The sequence below is a fragment of the Sinocyclocheilus grahami genome, unplaced genomic scaffold, assembly GCF_001515645.1.
Source record: "Sinocyclocheilus grahami isolate Dianchi unplaced genomic scaffold, SAMN03320097.WGS_v1.1 scaffold15.1, whole genome shotgun sequence".
Lineage (NCBI taxonomy): Eukaryota > Metazoa > Chordata > Actinopteri > Cypriniformes > Cyprinidae > Sinocyclocheilus > Sinocyclocheilus grahami.
The window spans coordinates 914,144-935,639 of NW_015505194.1; the positions used below are offsets into that span (position 1 = coordinate 914,144).

A 21,496-nucleotide genomic window follows, 5' to 3' on the forward strand; every position below is an offset into this window, starting at 1 on the left:
GCCAAAGATTGTACAGTAAAACATTGTGGACAGAAATGAGAACACAAGCTTTTTGGGAAATTAAAAGAGACAAAATATACGTGTCAGTTACAGAAGACAATCATTTTTTATCTGATATTTGCATAATGTGTCTCTATTAAAGTTACCAACTTCACAAAAAATGGGCTACCATACTGTTCTCATTTGAAGAAAGCCACAAATTTGTAGCTTTAAATTCCTCTTGTATTTTTCTGGGTGGTAAGTATCAGCTCACCTGTCATCTCCTGTGCGCCTCACATCTGGCATCTCTGTGGGCTCTGAATTTGAGGATTTTTTCACTGAACACCAGGCAAATACTATGAGTTTTGGGGAGGAATATAAAAGAAGGCTTCATTTACTTTCAGACTAAATAAAAATAAATACGTTTTCTTCATCGAATATGTCAAGTTTTGAACTGACTCACCTGTGTTTTTTTCATAGACTGTAGGGTTTTTTCCAGTTGGAAATAATGTTATGGTTGAGGCCACACACCTAGGCTATATATTAAGACATTAAGTCATTAGGTAATGATGGGTTATTACTTCTAATTAATTTGGTCAAACTTTTAAAAAAATAAAATGGAAGAAAACGATGACACAGTAAGAAAAGGCTGCAGGTTTCACACAAAAGCCTCCGTGTGTCACATGACCATGCGCGTGGCCGTGATTCACACTGTGGCGTGCGTGCCTCTTTCTGATGTCACACGCGCTCGTCTTCTGGATTAAAGATGATCTCTTTAAAACAGTGAAATCAAGGCCTAACTCGTTTGGAAATCAAGGTAAATGGGAATTTTGTTTTTCTGTGCTGTTCACATTGTTTACTGCCAAAGAGCAGCAAGTTGTCTGATGAAGTAGGCTGCAGGCAACGCTTGATACTAATAATAGTGTCGTGGTTTATTGTTGTTTTTTGTCGGTTACCTGGATATAAGATCGCAGCTCGAGTTGTTCATTGTAAGAGTTTATTTATTTATTTATTTGCTTCAAGTTTTAAGTTTCTTTTTACTTTATATGTTTTGAATGTTTTGTTTTGGTAACGTTACACCAGAGCTACTGTAGCAGCGTTGTGCGTTTCCATGGTGACGGTGCTTGGACGCGCATGCTTGTCTCACTCTAGGGTGCGTTTCCCAAAAGCAACTCTTTGCAAGTTCGTTGTTACCAAAAGAGTTGCGACCATAGTTGGCTAACGATGCTTTTGGGAAATGCACCCCTGAATGATAAGACATTGGTTGTGTGTGTGGGGTGCATAAAAAAAAAAGAAGTAATAAAATATGAAATATTGAAAAACAAGTCTTACAGGACAGCAAACCACTTGCTGTAAAATGTAGACTGAAGTAATAAAGTATAAATATAAAATAAAAAGTCTGCTACAGATTTCCAAGAAGCAGTTAATTTTGTTCAAAGGAAAATGTTTTCTCTTCCTTTAACTGTAGTTATGCATCTTTACCTACCCTTTTTGGTTATAGGATAATGGACAAGGTCTCAGGCCCTTGATACTGGTATGCATCCCTATGGATCAAGCATGTCTTTAATGGAGCTTCAGGACAAAAGTGAACGTGCCTACAGAAGCACTGGCATCAGGAGACAGACGAGTGCTGAGATAGTGTCAGAAGCTCGTCGCTCTCTCAGAACTCTTGCCACACAGCGGCCTTTCACACCTCAGGAGAAGCATCGGCAGCTCTTTGAAGAATCATCTTCTCGTGTACATGATGGAAGACCACCATCTGCATTCAGGTAAAACAATATTGGAGATGATAGATTTATGTATTTAACCCTTTTGAATGTATTTTATGCTCCTTATAATATTTAGATTGAATTTTGATTTTAGAGTGCAAAAGGACCTGTCTATTTTTTTCGGCAGCCTTGGTTATGGAAGTATTTTTCCCATTTATTTTTTGTAGGGATTTTAAGCCATTTAAAACCAATTATAAGCCATGAACCAATCATAGATTAAAAACCTTGTAGTAGGTCTGTCTTTAAATGTTTTAAATTATTGTTAAAAATCAGTCTCCCTATGGAGAAAATGAATGGAATTTTTAACTTCCAGAACCAGACTGTTGCACTCTTTAAAGTACATGAATTGTAACATTATGTTTATTCATATAAAACTAGTATGCTGTTTTAATTGCCTTCACAAATTTCTTTTCTAGTCTACATGCCCGACATTTTGAAGCTCCTGACTCCAGGCCAGGCTCTGGAACTCGTCTTAGCCCACTGGAACATGTAAGAACCCTTTCAAAACTTTATGTCTGACTATTCAGATGAAATCAGGAAACAGTAATTCAAGAGTTCTCTCAATCCTAGAAACCCAGCCTGTCTGTGTCCCTGGATGAGGATGGCGGTGTTGAGGAAGCAACTCTTCCCAAACCCCCAGCTGAACGAGGGAATATAAGGATAGGATCAGGAGGTTCTCGAGCCAGACTGCTTAGAGCAGCATCCATAAACAGACTACCACCCATGACACCAAACACAAAGAGTAAGAAAATAAATAAAACTGTTTTATTAATCTGTTTGTTTTCTATTTTTTCTCTTTTCAATAAATATTTCCCCACCAAAAAATCAAATCAATAAATCAATAACAAGATGTCAAAGGGTTACTTTACTTTATCTTTCAAATCGAAGTGCAATGCAGTAATAGTGCATATTTACCAGGCAGATTGATAACCCTCTTCATTGTGTCCTGTGTCAGTGCCTCTGAAGAGACAGTCAGCTAACTGATAAAGTATTTCACACTGAACCAAAATAAATAGACACTTCTTATATAAATCAGTTTACATCCCCAGGATGTAACTCTGTATGCCCTGAGTTTGTTTGTATTGAGAAAACAAAATGTATGTTTGTCCTGTCAGTAGTTTGCTAGATTGAATTTTATTTATTTTAGTACATTAGTAATAAAGCCATTCAAAAAGTTAAATGACACTAAAGGACAATGCTAGACTGTAAAAGGTTGATATGAATGTAACTTTTCTGGCTGCGCTTCTGTTTATTCAAATTTCAAACAAATTAGCTATGTGTATATATATATATATATATATATATATATACTGTAGTTTGGGGTTAGTAAGTTTTTTTTATTTTTTTTTAAGAAATGCATTATATTGATCAAAAGTAACAGAAAAGACACTTATAATATTACGAAAAAAAAGCATTTCAAACAAAACTTTATATCCATTAAAGAATCCTGAAAAATGTATCATGGTTTCTTTCCACAAAAATATAAAATATTAAGCAGCACAACTCTCTTCAACACTGATAATATTTAGAAATGTTACTTGAGCAGCAAATCGGCATATTAGAATAAGTAATGACTGCTAAAAAATTAGTTTTTAATAAATTAAAAAAACAGTTATTTTAAATTGTAATAATATTTCACAATATTACTGTTTTTACTGTATTTTTGATTAAATGCATCCTTGGTGAGCATAAGAAATTCTCTCAAAAACATAAAATATATGTGTTGATTATATCTATTAATATATGTGTTTTTGATTGTTTAGCTAAGCTGTGTTGTTGTGTGCCTATTCAGATATGTCTCTAGAGGCAAGGATCGGAGCAGACCAACCAGGTGACGGAGAAAAGCTACACTGTGCTGATGTTACAGAGCATGAAACAAAATCATCCTCCGAAACAGACCTGCACATACTTATCAAACACAGGTTTGCTTTTTGAGAACAAACATCTCTTTTGCTGTCTTCTATGCGCACTTGAAGGTTTATTGTTCTTTTAATGTACTCCTACATCTGTAATTTTATTGAACACATGTTTAGAGGATTGAAACCTCTGTAGATGGGTAGCTTTGAATCAACATGTTTATGACAGGGACTCACATCAGGCGTTTGTCCCTTTGAGTTTCATAACAAAAACCTCTACTGTCAATGCACCACCAAACTCCTTCAGTAAATCGATTTATGTTCTGTGCCTAAGAACAGCAATAAAACATTTTATGTGTTGTTGACTCTCGGGACACCCTGTACAGAGAGTGAACTTGTTAATTGTGAACCATTGAGGATCAGTAGATCCCAGTGGTATTAATCCCTTTGTTACCAAAGTTTTCAGAGTTTTTTTTTTTTTATCAATTTTTTATTATTTTGACATTGTTTAATATACAGAATAACACAGACAAACAATCAGCTTTGCAACAGAAAAAACAAACAAAAAACAAAGACCATGATAAATGAAATAGAAGTATATCTATAAAAAATATATAATAATAATAATAATAATAATAATTTGGTTAAAACTAATCAGTTAAACTGAAGGGTGAATGGCCGAAATATACGAAACAATATTTAAAACCTAATATACTCCAAAATATACAAAGTACAAAGACTATACATGTACAAAAGATTATGTAAAAATAAATATATACCCATACAAAAATTTTGACATACAAACAATTGGAACAGCGCTGAAGGGAGTCTACGTCAATAAAAAAGAGGCAATTATAACCCAAATAGGGAACCTTAAACACGACTCTAAATCAATATATATGAAAAAATATATATATATAAAAAAAATAAAAAAAAGCCCAAGACCAGAAAGTGTGTATTTGGGAGGGGGGTGAATCTCCTTAATTCAAGTTAATAAACCTTTAAGCTTCTCTAAAGTATGAGCCCAAAGTCTAATGGTGTCCTCTCTGGCGCCATGAAGGCGAGCAGTGGACAGTTCAAGATACACCACGTCTATAAAAGTGAGAACCCAATATTGTAATTTAGAAACGAATCCTCTTGTTCCCGGGGTCTCAAAGCTTTCAGAGTTAAAAGATATTCTCTTTTCTCTTCTATGTTCTCTTGCATGAAATGCACCAGAATTGTGTAAACCATCCATCAGATCACCTTAAAAGATTTGTTTATTCAAATTTAAGCGCTCTCATTAATACATTACCCAGAATGCCCACTTATGAAAATCGCAATGTTAGGTTCTGAGAATCGTTTCCAATTTGGATGCATTTACGGACACTCTGGAACTTAATAGTAAGTTAAAGTCAGGCAGCAAGCCCTCTCACTCCCTCTCTCTGTACCATATCCTTGTTATAGTTGCTAATGGAGCGATATTAGATTATGCAGGCCGTTTGTGGCTGACTGGCTCACTGGTGTGTTGACCACCAGTACAGTCTCATTTGAGATTCACGCGATGAGATCACGTCTCGGCCGAGGCATCCCATCAACAATGAGGCATTATCGAGACAGTACAAAGCCCAAATATGATCAATGCCACAAATATGCTCAGCCGTACCATCATTTCTTCACAATCCTTAGGAAATACCCATGTGACATATGATAAAAAAGAATGATGCATTATACTGTTCTATAAAAATTTAGAATTTTAAGCAGTACAAGTACATTTGAGACATACTATGTCAGTTTAATCTGCTGTTAATGATAGCACAGACTAAAACCATGTAAACGGATATCTTGATATCTGAGATAAAATCAACCATGACAGTGCATGATTAGGTCGGAGACAAGCACGTGAACCTGTGGTTTCCTGTATGTTGTATCCTTTACATGCACGCATATTTTAATGAACATTTACACAAGCACATTTTGAAAGTGAACTATTTTTCACCAGTAACTGATTTTGAAATCATTGAGGGTTAAAGAAAAAGATATAATGAAAATAATTGGCCAAATGAAATGCTACATCAGAATATCACAACAGTGACCTCTTGTGTCTGCCAGGAAAACAGGTGAATTATATGATAATACTGCCATTTATAAATAAATAAATAATGTTTTATATTTCTTTTGAACTTGTATTTATGTTGATACATTTTAAGCATTTTTTACCTGCAGACTTTGTAAAAATGTTCAGGTTAAATATAAATGTACGCCATTTAAGTTTTTGTAATTCATCTAACCACTGTTCCAAACACAATGATGTCATGTATACTCTGTCTGCTCTGTATGTACATTTATTTGTGTTTGTGATTAACAGAATACCGCAAACTGATGTATCCAGTGAAAGAGGATCAAAACCAGGTATATTGCTATATCTATGATGTATATATCTGCACTTGAAACCGCTAACCGACAGTCAAACACATGATAAACAAAGCAACATTCTTGGAAATCTTGCTCCTGACATAATCTTGCCAGTAGCCACAAACATTTGATCGGATTGGAAACCTAAACCACTTTTGCTGCAGCAGTTTCTCAAGATTCTTTGTCCAGATGCCATGTTGATTGCTGTTTGATCTGTTGTTTTCGCAACCCACTACTTCCTGCAGCTCGTCCACAATGCAAATGCTCAGAGAGGCATTTGAACAGAACAGACACTAATGAAGAGGCGTGTGGGTGTAAAGCTCTGACCTTTTCATGCTATGCTGAACATCCTGTATTACATTCATTTGCTGTACGAACTGCTAGGGTGAAATTTCTGAATTTCCCTTAGGGGATCAATCAAGCACATCTGTCAGTCTGTTTATATATATGTCTGTCTGTTTGACACCCACTCCATCTCATTCTGCTGTAGAAGTCAAGCTTGGGCATGGAGACACAGGAGATGACAACATGGATGAAGCTGTGTTCTGGAACACTAAAGTCTTTCCTGTCCTTCAAGAATTTGAATCTTTTGCACAAGGTGATGATAAAATTACTCTTATGAGTGGGCTTAATATGCACCAGTAATGATCTGATGACCTTAAAGATGACCATTAAAGGGTCACAATGTGTTTTGCTGGACATCATCAGACCAACAATATGTTTGCATAGAATTGGTCAATTCAAAATTAACATATTTAAGAAAGAATGATTTTGCTTTTTGATTTAACCCTAATGCTGTGTTTAGGGTCAAAAATCATTCATTATCTTTTGGGAATTCTGTGAGAACAAATTTTCAACATAACCCTCTGTGAAAAATGTTACATTACTTCTGTTTGGGCTCTTAGAAATATTAAATTAAATAAATGTAATGTTGCTAAGATTTTCTGTTTTCTGCAGCACACTCTTACCAGTCTTCTTTATTATTTAAGCAATATTTTTAAATGAGTTAAAGAGAAATAATACAACATACAAGTAGTCAATCCCCCCCAAAACATTTTATTTAAGTGGTTTCTTATTTTTTGCTAATACTAACTTTAGATTTAGAAAGATATCCCCAGTTGTGGGGTTATTGGATTGTGCTTATGCAAGTTCATACTAAAGAGCTGCACTTTAGCACTTGAATGTGTCCCTGAGTGAAAGCAAAACTGCAGGGAGAAAGAAAAACACAATATCTGAATGCAGAGGAATAAAAACAAAACTTGTGTTGAGCTTGGCACGGTATATAGCTTTTAAAGTCAAAGCATGTGGCGGGGGAAAAGAACCGTGAAATGCAATCTAATGGCAGTAAATATTTAAGCACTTTGAAAATTCAATAGAAATTCATTTAAAAGATAAATATCAAATATTTATTGTGCCAAGAGACTCTTGGTTCATGCATAAAATACCATTCATATTCTCCATGGCATCATCAGAGGGTGCCGTTGAGGAGAATGCCAACCATCTTGGAAACAGATTTGAGAAACATTTGTTTTAGCAAAAATAGCTTTGAAAAATGCAGCCTGTGACTTATCCCCTAAAGGCAAGTTTGATCCAGCATAAGGCATTGCCAGTGCACACAATGGTTAAAAGCATGGAGAGATGGATAATTATTCTGCAAGCAACAGCTAGTCTAAGATGCAAAGATGAAAATAAAAAGATTATTTATCGATTTTAATTGAGCCCAGGGGATTTTAGAGATATTGATACTCTATTGAAGTCTAATCTAACTTAAAACTCAGTGACATATTATGTTGTTGTGCTCAGAGCCAGTACATGTGGAAAGACAGTACAGAGCTATTATATATGCACTAATGATGCATACCATACGGGGGGGAATTTGCCCTGAAGGACCATGTTAACTCTGTCAGTGGGTGTTGACATGTGGGCCAAATGTCAGTGAAATGTCAGTAAGCCTACTCTGTGTACACATCAGATCAGCTGAATGAAAGAGGCTGTGTACCCCACAGACTACTCTTCTTTCACTGTCCTTCACAGGGACAGTTGAAGGATGACAATCCTGCAATTAATACTGTGTGAAAAATTCGGTTTGAAATGCGACCTTGACATTGTGTTATTTTGTGCACTGGAACATACAGCATACAGTATACTGATCGGGTTTTGTCTTTAAAAAAAAAACAATCCTTATAGGTGATGCCGTGTCAGATGAGATGGTGGGAGAGCTGTGTAACGCATGCAATGGTCTCTATAACGCCCTGGCAGAGAGAGGAATGCTGAGAAGGCAGTGTAAAAAGAGGTCTGCCATCCTTAGAACACTCTTCAGGCTTATAGATGTGGGATCGGACCGACTTAACCTAACATTAGCCAAACTTATTCTGGCAGTGAGTATACACACACACACACACACACACACACACACACACACAGTACTGTATGTCTTAAACCTTGAATTACGTAAAAAATCTGGGTATGATCATTATGGTCTGGGTCAAATTTATCCAAAATGGATTCAAAAACATTTACCTATGAAAACAACATTTTAACATAAACTTTTAAACAGAAGAAGTGTGAAGAAATGCTTATGTGTGCTTTCCTGATGCTATAACAGTAGATCATGGGGCTAGCAAAGCCAAGATTATGGGTTTGATTTCCAGCTAACTGAACATGTATGAACTGATAAGAATGTGCAGTGTAAATGTATTAGAAAAAATAAAAAAGCGTCTACCTGAGGAGCTGACATAACAAAACACATCAAAAAAAAATTTGTATTTAGGGTTTTGTTTTGTGTAGTCGCACATTCCATGACACAGAGTATCGATATTTGCAGGCATGTTCATGATCCTAAATGAGAAAAAATCTTAAAAATGCAAGAAAACATCTTAGTATTTCTGACAACCTAACAATCTAAATGTGTCAAACAACATAATTTACAAGGTCTGATCTTAACCAGCCTCTACTTTGTAAGATAAGAACATACTAGTATATGTGAAATTTGAAATGAGTTTTACTGCCTTATTGCTTTTGTCTATATTACAAGCTCAATGTGACTGGAAACAACTTGCTGAACATCTGCAAACTTGTCTTCAAAATCAGCCGGAACGCTAGTAACGACACCCTGTTCCTAAACGGCTGCATCCTAGGTGAGACCCGATTATTGCATAACTTACCCAGAATTTCTAAACTCAAATCAGTCATTATCTCTAACATCAGCCCATTATGTGTACACACACAGACTCCCTACTGTCTCTGCTCCATTGTGAGGATGTGTGGAGTAAAGGTGAAGCTGTGCTGTACTGTGTCGGCTCACTGAAGCTCCTCTCAGGGAACGCCTCCCTCTCCAGGCTGCTGCTGTCTAAAGGCTTTATCGGCGTACTGCTGCAGCTGTCAAAAAGACTGATGCATGGTCCATCTACTTCAGCTAATGTAACTTCTCACAAGTCAGAGGGAGAAGGTCAGCATATCATTGCAGGGCACATACTGGTACAGGTGGGTGATCCTTGATGGCTGCTTAGATTATGCAGGAGTCAAAGGTCAAAGTTGCTTTATTGTCAGCTCAAACCCTGTTTTCAGTATGGTGACCATGATCGCGATCACACATATACCTACATTAGATAGATTTGTCTGTTTTAAAGGGATGGTTTACCCATATATTATCTATTTGGCTTGCTTGCCTCTGTGGAACAAAAAAACTATATATTTTGAAGAGCGATTTTGGTTGCCATTGACTTCCATTGTATGGACCAAGAAACATTTCTCAAAATATCTTCTTCTATGTTCCACAGATGAAAGAAAGTCATACAGGTTTGGAACGAAATAACGATGAATAAATAGTGACAGAATTTTCACTTTTGGTTGAACTGACAAGACTTTTCTGTGATGTATGATCACCTTTTTTTTTTTGTTGCCTCAAAACAAAAGATCCCGTCATGCATATGTGCAGTGACCGAGGTTGTGTGCTCCCCCTATGTGCTGGAATAGTGGTTTGTGCAACACACACACATGACCATAGACAAAACAAAATAAGTTTGCATTGTAAATCTGTGTCATGAAGACTTGAAGAATTCAGCATGCTTGAAACCCACACGGATGTTTCTCAGAACTCTGCTCTGGGAGCGAAATGGAACAAAATATGAGTGCTTCATAAGGGTGGGGTTGCATGGGGTCGAATAAAAGGGCAGATTTGAATGTGCTTTTCCTCTGCTTTTGTTTTTGCTTTTGTCTGGGAGGATGCCCTTTTTCCACTTCTCCATGTCCATATTTTACTTCATACTCCTCCAGCACAAAGTACGTCTCACAGGAATGATTTAACTCTGCCCTAACAAACTTCCTGAACTCCGCACGCATGGTTTGATGTTCAGTGCCAATTGCTGTGCCACTCATTAGTCTGTTGGCAGACGGAAATTAGTATTTTTATGAAAGTACGGCCCGATGGGCCAAGCAGCTCTAGCAGCCACTCCATGTATCCTAATCAGTGTCTCTTGCTCTTGATGGAGAGATTTATGAGGCCACTTTAAAGACCTACTGTTATTTCTTCTTGATTATAAGTGCTTCCTCTTTTATATGCATCTCTACCCATTAGGCAGTAGTACACACACATGCACACCTGCTGCACAGTCCCTCATTCACACTCAGTCGCCAAACATACATACTCATACATTTCTTTTGTGTGTTGCTCACAGTCTTGACCTCTTGACCCTTTCTAGGTCACAGCAGCTTTGAGAAATATAGCTGACCAGTCTGAGTCTCGGCCTTCCTTCCTGTCCAACAAGGCATTCTCTACTCTTTGCTTGATTCTGGAGAACCACCGCAGTGACATTGACATCTGCATTAATGTGGCCCGAATATTCAGGTGAGTCTGTCTTTCAGTTGTCATTGTGATGTGTGTGTGCATTCAAATTAATAAGTGTTTAGAACAGTGAGTCTAAACCTTTTTAACTCCAAGGCCAACATTTTTATATTTTATCATTTCTACCTGATAAAATATTGTAGAGCTTGACATAACTAGAAAAATGTATATTGATTCTAAAAATGCCCACAGTTATAAGATTTATTAATTTACAGTACAATATTTTTACAGGTCTAGAAATCACACTTCGATAAGAGAACCTCGTATCCATTTTTTTCTTAGTCTGTGGAAGTTAAAATAAGAATTTTTTGGCTTATGTTTTGCTTATGGGTGATAATTGAATTTTTGATCAAATATAAGAATAAATAAATGGAAGATAAATATAAGTATAAATATTTTAAAATATGTAAATTTTAAGTTTTAAAATTCCACAATGCAAAAAAATTCAAATGGCTTTACTTTTGTTACATTAAAATATTTCATTTATAAAATATCATACATAAATATCATATAGAATTTTTTTCATATTTTATAAATGAAGCACAGTATGTGTATGCCTCACATCATAATGTAAAGATCAAAACAGTTAAAAAAAAGCATTTGAATTAAAATTAGAAATACTGTTTCTTGACTTTTAGTCATTTTATGTTTTCTTTTATTTCAAATGATTTGAAGTCATCTTGAGTTCCCCATTAGCAGTTTTCTGAGGCCCTGTAATGGGCCCCCTGATTGAGGACCACTGGTTAAAAGTTTTGTAATGCATGCTATAAAATACATTTTAAATATCCACCAGCTGAGGTAATTTAAAATTTTAGTTTGAGGAATTGAGCTTTTTGATTAGTGTTGATAAAGTTGTGCCATGTGATGTGTGTGAATATGCTTGTGTGTGTTCGGTCTCCAGCAAGCTGTCCACCTACACTGAATGCTGTCATGCATTAGCTGAGACGCCACACTGCTGCAGCCTATTTTTGGACCTGCTAAGCAAATACAGCAGGAAACAGGTGAATTTGGCCCAAGTATATGTACACTGTCCACACACGCTCAGACATACAGTGAAACAAACACACACATGTAAGCATATAGGCTGCGTGTTCCGCTTTCTGCTTTCAAGTGGAACTTGAGCAATGGTCTATGAAGGTGTGTGTGTTTTTCTTTTCGTTTTATTTCGGTACAGACAGCTCATGTTCTTCTCTCTCTTTCCTTCTGGCACTAAGTGTAATGAGATCATATGCTCCCAATCTCATAAAGAATAAACACGGTCCACACTGAGTACTAGGTATCATAAACACAGTTCCACACACCCTGTGCCTCACATAGGGACATACTGTCCTCGAGACTACTGCCAGAAGTCTCTCTCTGCACCCCGCTTTTTCATACATTCTAAATGAAAACAAAGAAGTTGTTGAAAAATTGTCTGACAAAATAAAGTTAACAAAAGGCTGCTAGATTCACAGAAGTGTCAAGTGATTTTTGCATGGGTTTAGTGGACATCAAATGGCTAAACACCAGGGTTAATCCTAATTTATCTCATAATTTTTTAGAGTAAATAATAGGTCTGTGTGTAATTATTAGCATTTGTTTGTGTCCAATATATATATATATATATAATGTATATATAATGTAAATGTTTGCAACTTGCACTTTATGAAAAAAAAACAGATTACACATTTCTCAAACTACTTCAGAACACACAAGAAATACAACATGGAATACAATGATAACTCAATAATGAAAATCTTCCCCACATTTAATGGTACATATTTTAGATATGTATGCCGCTGATCTGCAGTCCCAGTGTTTGCATTAATATTTAAATATAAGTCTAAAATATAAACTATGTAATATAAATATAAAATATAAGTATAAAATACTTGTGGTATAAATTATACTATAAATATTTAAAAATATATGTAAATATAAATTTCAAGTTCTGGTATTCCACCATGCAAAGAATCCAAATTACTGATTAGTAGCAGATAGATAGATAGATAGACACATTTTTAAAAGAAATATATAGTACATGTTATGTCTTACAAGAGGGTGTTATGTCATTATTTATGGATCAATGCCAAATATGTCAAATTAGATAAATGCATTAATATATGTATAGGCATATTAGATGTAATTAGTTGCATGTGTTGTCACCTTAACTTAGACCTACTCAACATAGACCTACTATACAAACTTGTCCTCTGTCTTTTCTGGTCTGTTCAGGATCTGGTAGTGCGTCTCCTGTTCACACTAGGAAATCTGACAGCCAAGAGCACTGAAGCCAGAGAGAGAGTCTATGAAGAGGACGGCGGGATAGATGTCCTCTTAGATCTTTTTCAAGTCTACCAGGAAACACCATCGCCCCCTGAGCAATTCCGTGCCCATGAGAGAGAGGACGTCCTGGTCAAACTGATCAGACTGCTGGCCAACCTGGCCATCCATCCTACCGTGGGCACGGCACTAGCTGCCAACACACTGTGTGTACAGCTGCTACTGGAAGTGCTGGGTACAAAACATAACCATAAAATATACACATACTCCTCTAAGTGGTTAATTAGTTAATAGTTCATTCAGCAAAAATTCCATATTTACAGAAAACCCACTGGGAATGTACTTAACAGATACTGCAGTGCATTCACTCATGCATTTTAATGCGGTTGTCACTCTCAAAGCATTGTGTACGTGACCAATGCTTAGCAAAAGCGACGTGACTTTAAACACACAGCAACACAGATGTGTCAGGCTAAGTTTACTTCCTTGAACTTGAATGAATGTGCAAGTGGGTTGCTCTGCACAGTGCAATCACATGCTGTTCTCTCCACGTTGATTACTGGCACAGGCCCTCAAGTTACTGCATCCTCTCCAATGACGAGAACAGCCAGTCTGTAAATTGCATGTTTTTATTATGCTTAGCTCTATTTTTGTGCAGCCTGGTGTTCTCAAAGATGTTGCACTGTGGTTTGACAGTGATGGATGGAAGCTTGGTTTTGGTTCTGCATGCAAACGTTTCAGAAGCAGGCATGTTAGGGCGAAGAGGTGGTTATGCATTTCCTTTTTGAAATAGAGATTTGTGTCCTGTGGAAATATATATATATTTTTAGAATGTGAGAAATTATATTAAAACTTACTTCTAGATTCTTGCAGTTAGAAATGACAGTTAGAGGATGCTGTCGTTTTTAGAACTGAGATGTGGACAGTTAGAGAGGAAATGGGTGGGAGATTTATTGTTTCTCGCTTATCTACCTTATGTCTGTTACATTAAAATGACATCCTGTTATGATGAATATATAAATTGAGAAGGAAAAAGAAACTGAGAAATCAAGGGTAACAATGACAGAGCATTTGCCACAACAAAAGGTGTTTCGAAACGAACACACGCTTTGCAGCGTGACGCACAAACACTGACAGAGCAAACCGCACTTTGAACGGGAAATACAGGATCTTACTACAGTCACACGCGCTGGCAGATTCTGACTACCTCAATTTCGGATTTATCGTGAAGTACTCGCACCGAAATTCACACGAATGGTTCTGAAACTTCTCAAGGAGGAAGTGACACCTGATCAGCGATCTGATCTTCTGTACCAAGAATTGAACCATCTGGCTGATGCTATACTGTAGCCAGAGCTGGGTAGATTACTTACAAATTGTAGTCCATTACTGATTCCAAATTACATGACAAAAATTGTAGTTAGTAACGTAATTCATACATTACACATTTTAGGGACTATAATCAGACTACTTTTTGATTACTTTTGACCCAAATCATTTATCTCATTGATTTAAATCAGATATTCTTAGATATTTAGACATATTTGTTTACCTGCATATCACGTGACCACCAACCAATGTCAGAGAACTGTGAACATCCAAATGTGTTACATAATTATTAAATTATTATCTTAAAATCTGAGGGGTACTTCAAGTAAATATATTAGATGAAAGAGGTTCAGATGACAAAAATCCCTGCATTACATATAAATAAGAAATAATGTGAATTTGTGCACTTTAATGTGTTTAAACGACAAAAGCCGTCCAAAGACATAGTAATACATGGTTAAATAACTCATTAATTTATATTTGAATTATCACTCAGTGTGTTCATCAGTAGTTGATGCAATGTTGAAATGCCGAGAAGACACTACTTAAAATTGAAATGATTATTGTAAAATAGTGGTTAAATGCTGTGTGACCTCTCAGGAGCAGGGTTGAAGACCTGTGCCCTGTAATGTGCCAAAACAGTGGGGTGTAAATAAAAAGATTTAGTTATTGTTTTTGCTCTGACAACTAGATAAAGATAAGGTTAAAACAAAGCCACAGCAGAACTGCTGCAACAATTTGTTTTTCGAACGAATTGGTTGAATGTTTCAATGACTCGTTCAGGCAGCTTCTGATTGAACAAATCATTTGAATTGATAGTTCAATGACTCACTTATATAGACGGTCATTTGTCTCCACCTACTGGCGTAACGATAAATCCTGCAGATAAGGTACATATGCAGACAAGGAAGCCCCCCCCCAAAAAAACCTTTATTGTAGTTAAACCATGTTAACCACAAATTACTCGTGATTTTGCTACACTAACTATAGTTTAACCATGGTATTTGTAGTAAAACTGTGGTTATACAAATGGTAAACAATCAGTCAAATAAAAAAAGCCTTGGTTACTACATATTTACTATAATAAAACCCAAGGTTACTTTTCATAAGGGAAGTGATTTGACGAACTAACAGTTGTTTAAATAGGCTAAATTAATGTTCTGTACTATATTGTATTAATACACTCAAAATAAAACTCTAAAAACCAAACAATCAGCTGTTTTAAATTCTAAGTGAATTTAGGCATCACAACATTATAATGCATTGTAGAAAAATGGATACTCTTATTTTAGTATCATTGAGATACTGTTATATTATTATTTCATGAATGTTTATATTTTCATATTTTCCATTATTTCAATTTGGTTAAAGTTTTAGTAATTTTTTGTTTACTTTGTCCTTTTAAATACCAATTTGTATTTATTATAATTTCAGTTTTAGTTATTTTAGTACATAAAGTTAAACTAAATGAAAACGTTGCCTTGTCAACTAGCTTTTTTTTCATTTCAGTTAACATATATTTCAAATTTTTTTTTTTTTAGTTAACTATAATAACCCTATTTAAAATTTGATAGATATAACTGTGTTATTAAATTCTTAGTGTTTTCAATTAATAGAGTCGCTTTAAGTGAGTACTAGATGATGGCAAATGTAGTCCAAATGAAAAATCAAGGAAATAAACATGCATAACGAATTATACATATTTATAATGCATCCCTATTCTGTACAAGTTTTCTCTAAGATTTCTGTGTCTTTTGCCCTTCTCTCTCAGAGTGCAGGTGTGTACAGGAAAGTGAAGAATTAGTGGTTAATGCTGTGGCCACCATCAACAACCTGTCTTTCTACCAAGGCATGAGCTCAGTGGTCCGTGCCCAGCACACACACATCTCACAGTGTAAGACGTGTGTGCGTGTGTGTGTGTGTGCACGCAGCCTGTATGTTGCATCTGTCTTGGTCCTTCAGTAATGTCCCCCTCCCGCCTGTCCTTCTGTCATTGCAGTGCTACTAAAGCTCTTGCTGAGCTCCAGTATGGATGCTGTTTTGGAGGCCACATGTGTGTTTGGAAATCTGTCGCAGATCAAAGATGTGAGACACTTCATCATGCAGCACAAAGGTGTGAGACACTCTCTCTACCACTTTTTCTGTATCCAAACCTCCAGAGTCTGACGTCGTGTTGGTCTTTTGTGTCTCAGTGGAGCAGTATGTGGTAACCCTCCTGGACTCCAAGACCCCTGATGTGTGTTTTTCTGCATGTGGAGTTCTCATCAACCTATCTGCAGATCCAGACAACAGGGCCATGCTGAGGGCCGAGGGAACTGTTCAGAAGTAACTTGCCTCTCTCTTCAGTATGCTTTCATCTTTTGACAACACTGTATGTATAATGTATAAGTACTATGCCTTCTCTCTATTTCCATATTGCAGGCTTATTGACTGTCTGCATGACTTCGGGCCTCAGGACTGGCATCTGGCCACTGTTGTGTGTCAGACTCTGTGGAACTGCTCTTTAGATGGAGAGCTACAACATGCTGAAGAGCTGTTGGAGATCTTGTGGCTCTACACAGGTACATACGTATAAACACACAAGCATCAGCACTGGCAGTTTAATATGCTAATTTGGTACAATTAATTAAAAACTAAAAAAGTGATAACAGTCATTGCTTGCAACGGTCAAAAATATTCAAATGATACATGTGTATATAATAATTAAAATAAAATAACAAATTTGATTTATTATATATAATTAATTTGCGTTAATATTTAAAATATTAATTTGCAATCAAATATAGTACAATACAATATAAAGTATGTTATAATTCTATTTTTTTATTTTAATATTTGATAACAATTTTAATACATATCTAATATATATATATATATATATTTCTATTTTATTATTAAAATATGAATGTAAATTATGTATATGACAATGTAAAACAATATATAAAACAAATTGTGTATGTATAATATTAATCAAATTACACTGTCAGTTGACAGTAACTTTGGCATGTGCACTGCACATATGACATTACATGAAGAAAACACTGTTTATTTTAATGATTAAAAATTTTGTATGCACTTAATGTAGACATTTTGTCTTGTGTTTTGGACAGACAGAGGAGCTTTGCAGTGGTCTTCTGATGATGGAGTCAGACAGGTCCAGGAAACATGCTGGGAGCTGCTGTTTTTGCCTGTAGCTGAGAGGCTTAGACAGCGTTTTCATATTGAAGACACTACTGGAATCATTCCGTAAGCTCCACTGACACACTCCTCCTCTCCAGAAGTCACATGCTCGTCTGTGTGTGTATATGCATGTACTTTATGTACACCTACAAGATGAGGAAAGAGACAGTGTGTATATTGCACTTTAATACAATATCTCTTTTAATGTTGTGAACTGAATAGGGAATTTGTCAATTATGACCAACACATTTTTTTAAAATAAAATAGTTCAAATGTTTATCACACAACATTATGCTGCTGTATTTAGCTTGAATAGGAGAAGGCATGGATTGTGTCAGACACAGAAAGCAAGTCTTATGTTCATGAACACCAAACTAATGTACATGCAAAAATCACTCACAAGCACCTCCATGATCTCAAAGACTTTATTAAACAGACACTTCCAGAAAAGTCTGTAAAGAACACAGAATAGAAACATTGTCATAATTTCTTAATACAATCACATCAAACTGATATAATATGGCACTGGCTTCCCTCCTCTTAACCGGTTAACACTTCACAGTTACAGTCTATACATTACTATGAAGTTTACACAGCTGCCCTAGAGGTGACCTACATACATGCTTAAAAACCAATGACCAAAATTGTATTTTTGTGAAGTTTATTTAATCACTATTTACTGAGATTTAACGTTTTCCTCTCAGTCTTCATTGTGTATAGTCTGAAGCTGTTTAACTCCTGTACAATATCCAAGGGACTTTTTCAGAAAAGAACAAGATACTTTATCGTTATTAAAAGGGGAACCCAACTTCTCACATTATTCTTTTAAAATGAGCAACAACTAGCCTATGGTTATTTCCATTTAATGACCATTTACAGGCACTAAATGACCACCAGCCTCATAACCACAAACAAATAGGGAAATTACAAACAACAAAAGGGAAAATTTCCTTATTTATGCAAACAGGGATGGTTCCAAGGTTAACAATGTTACTTGCTTTAATCCTCGCTGTGAGAGGACAAATTGCCTCATTCAACATTGTGTTGAAATCATTAGTGCACAGCAGGGGATGCTTTTCTATAGGCCTGTAGTGTCTGTGCTGATATATTGCTTTGCTACAAGGGTCTCTACTGTTAGGTGGATGTTCATGGACATAAAAACATTGATTATGTGACCTAAAAGCTATATAAACAATATCTTAAAGTGTTATTATTGTTAATAAGCATATAAATAACCTTCAGTTAGTTCAGGTGTTTGGACTGCTCAAATCTTTTTTTTTTTTGCAATTAATAATGAATAACAAAAATTGTTTGGTGTAATGCATCGTCATCTGTGACTTTCAGAGAAGAAAAAGACTCCAGATTAAATTACAAATGATACAACCAGTGAAATACCATGTTTTATTTTTTTTTTTACAAATAATTTCTTATAAAATTGTCAGTAACTGACATTAGTCTCTCAAGTCTGACTTAAAACCTCCTCCAAAAGAAAAAGTACCATCCCTCTAGTCCTGCCATCATCAGAATGCAGTACTTAACTGGTTTAGTAAACAAGAAAAGACAGCAGAGAATCCACCCCGCTTGAAAAGAAAACACACACACTCAAAACAAAACTTGCTTAGTTACACTGGTTAAAGTTCTGATAATAAGAACAAGCATGGTTTAACCCCACTACCATGCAGTCATGCGGCTCGCCTGGTTCAGCATCTAGCTCTGTACAGATTGTAGCGCATGACAGGCAGCCACATAAGACAAGGTTCTGCTAACCAGACAGCACTTAAGATATTTAAGGATACATAAAAAGGAGGTATTTAAATTAATAAAAATAAAAACAAGGAGTTAAGATGACCGTGCGTTAAAGGGAAGAAGACGGATGGATCAGAGCAACAGGAAGCACGTCACAAAAGGAAGACCTTTCCACTTTGAAAGTTGCTAACACAAATGAAAAAAAAAGATAGAAAACGGTCATCGAAACAAAATGGCTACATAACAGCTGAAGCTTAACATTAAAAAAAAAAAGTGCTTTGATATTTTTAATGCATGAACCCCCAAAATAGCCTATGTTTGGATTTTATTTCTCTATTCCCCCCCCCCCGTAGCATTCACACATTGGAAATGTCACAATGAGACAAAGTGGTGTCTTACAGTAAACTCTAACAAGGGCTCAGACAGCTATTACTTTTGAATTGCGCTCTCACACTCACACTAACACAATCGTTCCTGGATTAGCTTATACAAATGGGTGATGGTTTGGGTGTCTTGAGGCCTCTCAATTGAGAAAAGCAGCATGAACAGACGGCACCTCAGCACCTGTTGCCAGTGCTAAGCATGACTAGGCACGCGTTTATGCAAAATCAGTAATGCTTCTATCTCTAGCCACTGCTGGAAAAAAAAAACCCAATATAAAACGATAAGGAAAAAAAAACACTAGTAGATAGTATTGTCAGTGCAGTCTTTCTGCACTGGTGCTGGAGTTGCTATTTGTGTTTTTGTTTTTTAATCTCATCTCACATAAAGAAGATATGATTATATGGCATCTTATCGCAGATGCATTTGAAATACTAAAGGAGGTCTGGCCTCCAGAAGCTGGCAGTCTCAGCTTGTCCTCTTACACACTAGAGGGATTCTTCTCAGAGCCCCCCCCCCAGTGGCCAGTTTTGGCACTGCAGGCTGAGCAGCCACACAAGTGATTTCAACAAGTAGGTTCAGTTGACAGTTGTTTTTTTTCCCTTCTTTTAAACAAAACAACCTTGTCATCATCCTCCGCAGCCACCTGTTGTTCTTCTTCCTCAGTTTTGTTTTTTTTTCATTTTTTTTTGTCATTTTTACGTTTATTGAAGTGTCCAACGTCAACGACAGTAAAAAAATTTTATAAAAAGATAAGACGAACAGTACTTCATGTCATGTAGCGAGTGATAGCTCTCAGAGCGTAGAGCAGTTCTGCCTGCATGCGCGCTTCCATAAGAAGCAAATTAACGTGGACCTGAAAGACAAAAGAAAAGAATCGTTATTAACTCAAAGCAAGAGGATTTAACTTTCACAAATAATCTGTGCCTGTTCATTTTTGTGTTTCTGAAGTGCTTCTTACTTTCTCAGAGTGCTGGAACTGCCTCCAGAAGCTGTCATACATCCTCTTGGTGATCTTCTCTGGAGTGCGCACCATAGTTTTGATGTAGACTTTAAAACTGCGGTCTAACAGTTGGTTAATTTCTCCATAATCATAATCATCGTACCTGCCATGCAATAGACAGAGATAGAAAGATACCTCAGCAATATTATTTAAATAACTTAATAAATATTATTTAAATAACATCTAAATAAAAATTTAAAAATAAAACACGCATATCTATGTACATATGTATGTATACATGTAGAATGACAAACCATAAACAAATTTTTACAGCACAACCAAATATATTTAAAGTTACCACATATTTGTGAAACAAAGAAGCGTGGAGAGGCTTACCGAATCCCGAACATGCAGTGGATGTAGTTCCAGATGGCTCGACGAAGCATGGAAGTGTCCACACCCTGGTGTGTCGCCATTGTGTTGTACGTCAGATTGTATGCGATCTGGAACTGTTCATCTAGAAGCTGTCCAAAATCCGGATACAGCCGATTCACCAGGGAAAAGCCATGATCTTCCCAACTATAGTCCTGTCAAGGGCAGGAAAATATCACAATTCTGTTATTATTATAATCCTCCATTTCCTTTGACTGGCAACAAGGAAGACCATTTGACTTTCTTCTCACCTGCACTCTGAGAGTGGGTACATGTTCTCCTCTCCTGGAGAAGTCTTTGTAGCCGTAACTAAGGTCTTCAAAATGTCGTGAAACATCTCTGGATGGTACACACTCCTCATCCTCTGTTGACCAAACATGAT

General features: G+C 36.2%; 2 protein-coding genes across 6 annotated transcripts in view; one reads left to right on the forward strand and one right to left on the reverse strand.

Annotated features, from left to right (window-relative positions):
* The first annotated feature begins 463 nt into the window (after positions 1-463).
* LOC107601411 (armadillo repeat-containing protein 2-like) lies at positions 464-20,480 on the forward strand. Of its 2 annotated transcripts, XM_016293576.1 has the most exons (18): positions 464-796; positions 1,481-1,748; positions 2,165-2,237; positions 2,319-2,490; positions 3,541-3,670; positions 5,952-5,995; positions 6,489-6,596; positions 8,186-8,376; positions 9,033-9,135; positions 9,228-9,481; positions 10,699-10,844; positions 11,743-11,842; positions 13,056-13,338; positions 16,204-16,326; positions 16,432-16,545; positions 16,625-16,757; positions 16,854-16,993; positions 17,543-20,480. In XM_016293576.1, the coding sequence occupies exons 2-18, from the start codon at positions 1,516-1,518 to the stop codon at positions 17,680-17,682; spliced, it is 2,487 nt and encodes an 828-aa protein (XP_016149062.1). In that variant the 5' UTR covers positions 464-796; positions 1,481-1,515; the 3' UTR covers positions 17,683-20,480. The 2 variants fall into 2 exon arrangements, with proteins under 2 accessions (XP_016149062.1, XP_016149068.1); XM_016293582.1 differs by lacking the exons at positions 16,854-16,993; positions 17,543-20,480 and having other exon boundaries at positions 16,395-16,545; positions 16,625-16,740.
* LOC107601436 (sestrin-1-like) overlaps positions 19,968-21,496 on the reverse strand; it is a 52,693-nt gene continuing 51,164 nt past the window's right edge. For all 4 annotated transcript variants that reach the window (XM_016293624.1, XM_016293617.1, XM_016293632.1 and 1 more), the window contains 4 exons: positions 21,366-21,478; positions 21,079-21,269; positions 20,701-20,845; positions 19,968-20,595 (listed from right to left, as the gene is read on the reverse strand). In XM_016293624.1, the coding sequence (XP_016149110.1) occupies positions 20,509-20,595; positions 20,701-20,845; positions 21,079-21,269; positions 21,366-21,478 (536 nt within the window). In that variant the 3' untranslated portion in view covers positions 19,968-20,508. The remainder of the gene's footprint in view (positions 20,596-20,700; positions 20,846-21,078; positions 21,270-21,365; positions 21,479-21,496) is intronic.

Excerpts from the sequence above, each read along its gene's own strand:
- LOC107601411 (XM_016293576.1), top strand. The coding sequence starts at position 1,516 with ATGCATCCCTATGGATCAAGCATGTCTTTAATGGAGCTTCAGGACAAA. Across the intron at positions 3,671-5,951 it reads CACATACTTATCAAACACAG|AATACCGCAAACTGATGTAT; the intron begins GTTTGCTTTTTG and ends TGTGATTAACAG. Across the intron at positions 9,482-10,698 it reads CAGGGCACATACTGGTACAG|GTCACAGCAGCTTTGAGAAA; the intron begins GTGGGTGATCCT and ends GACCCTTTCTAG.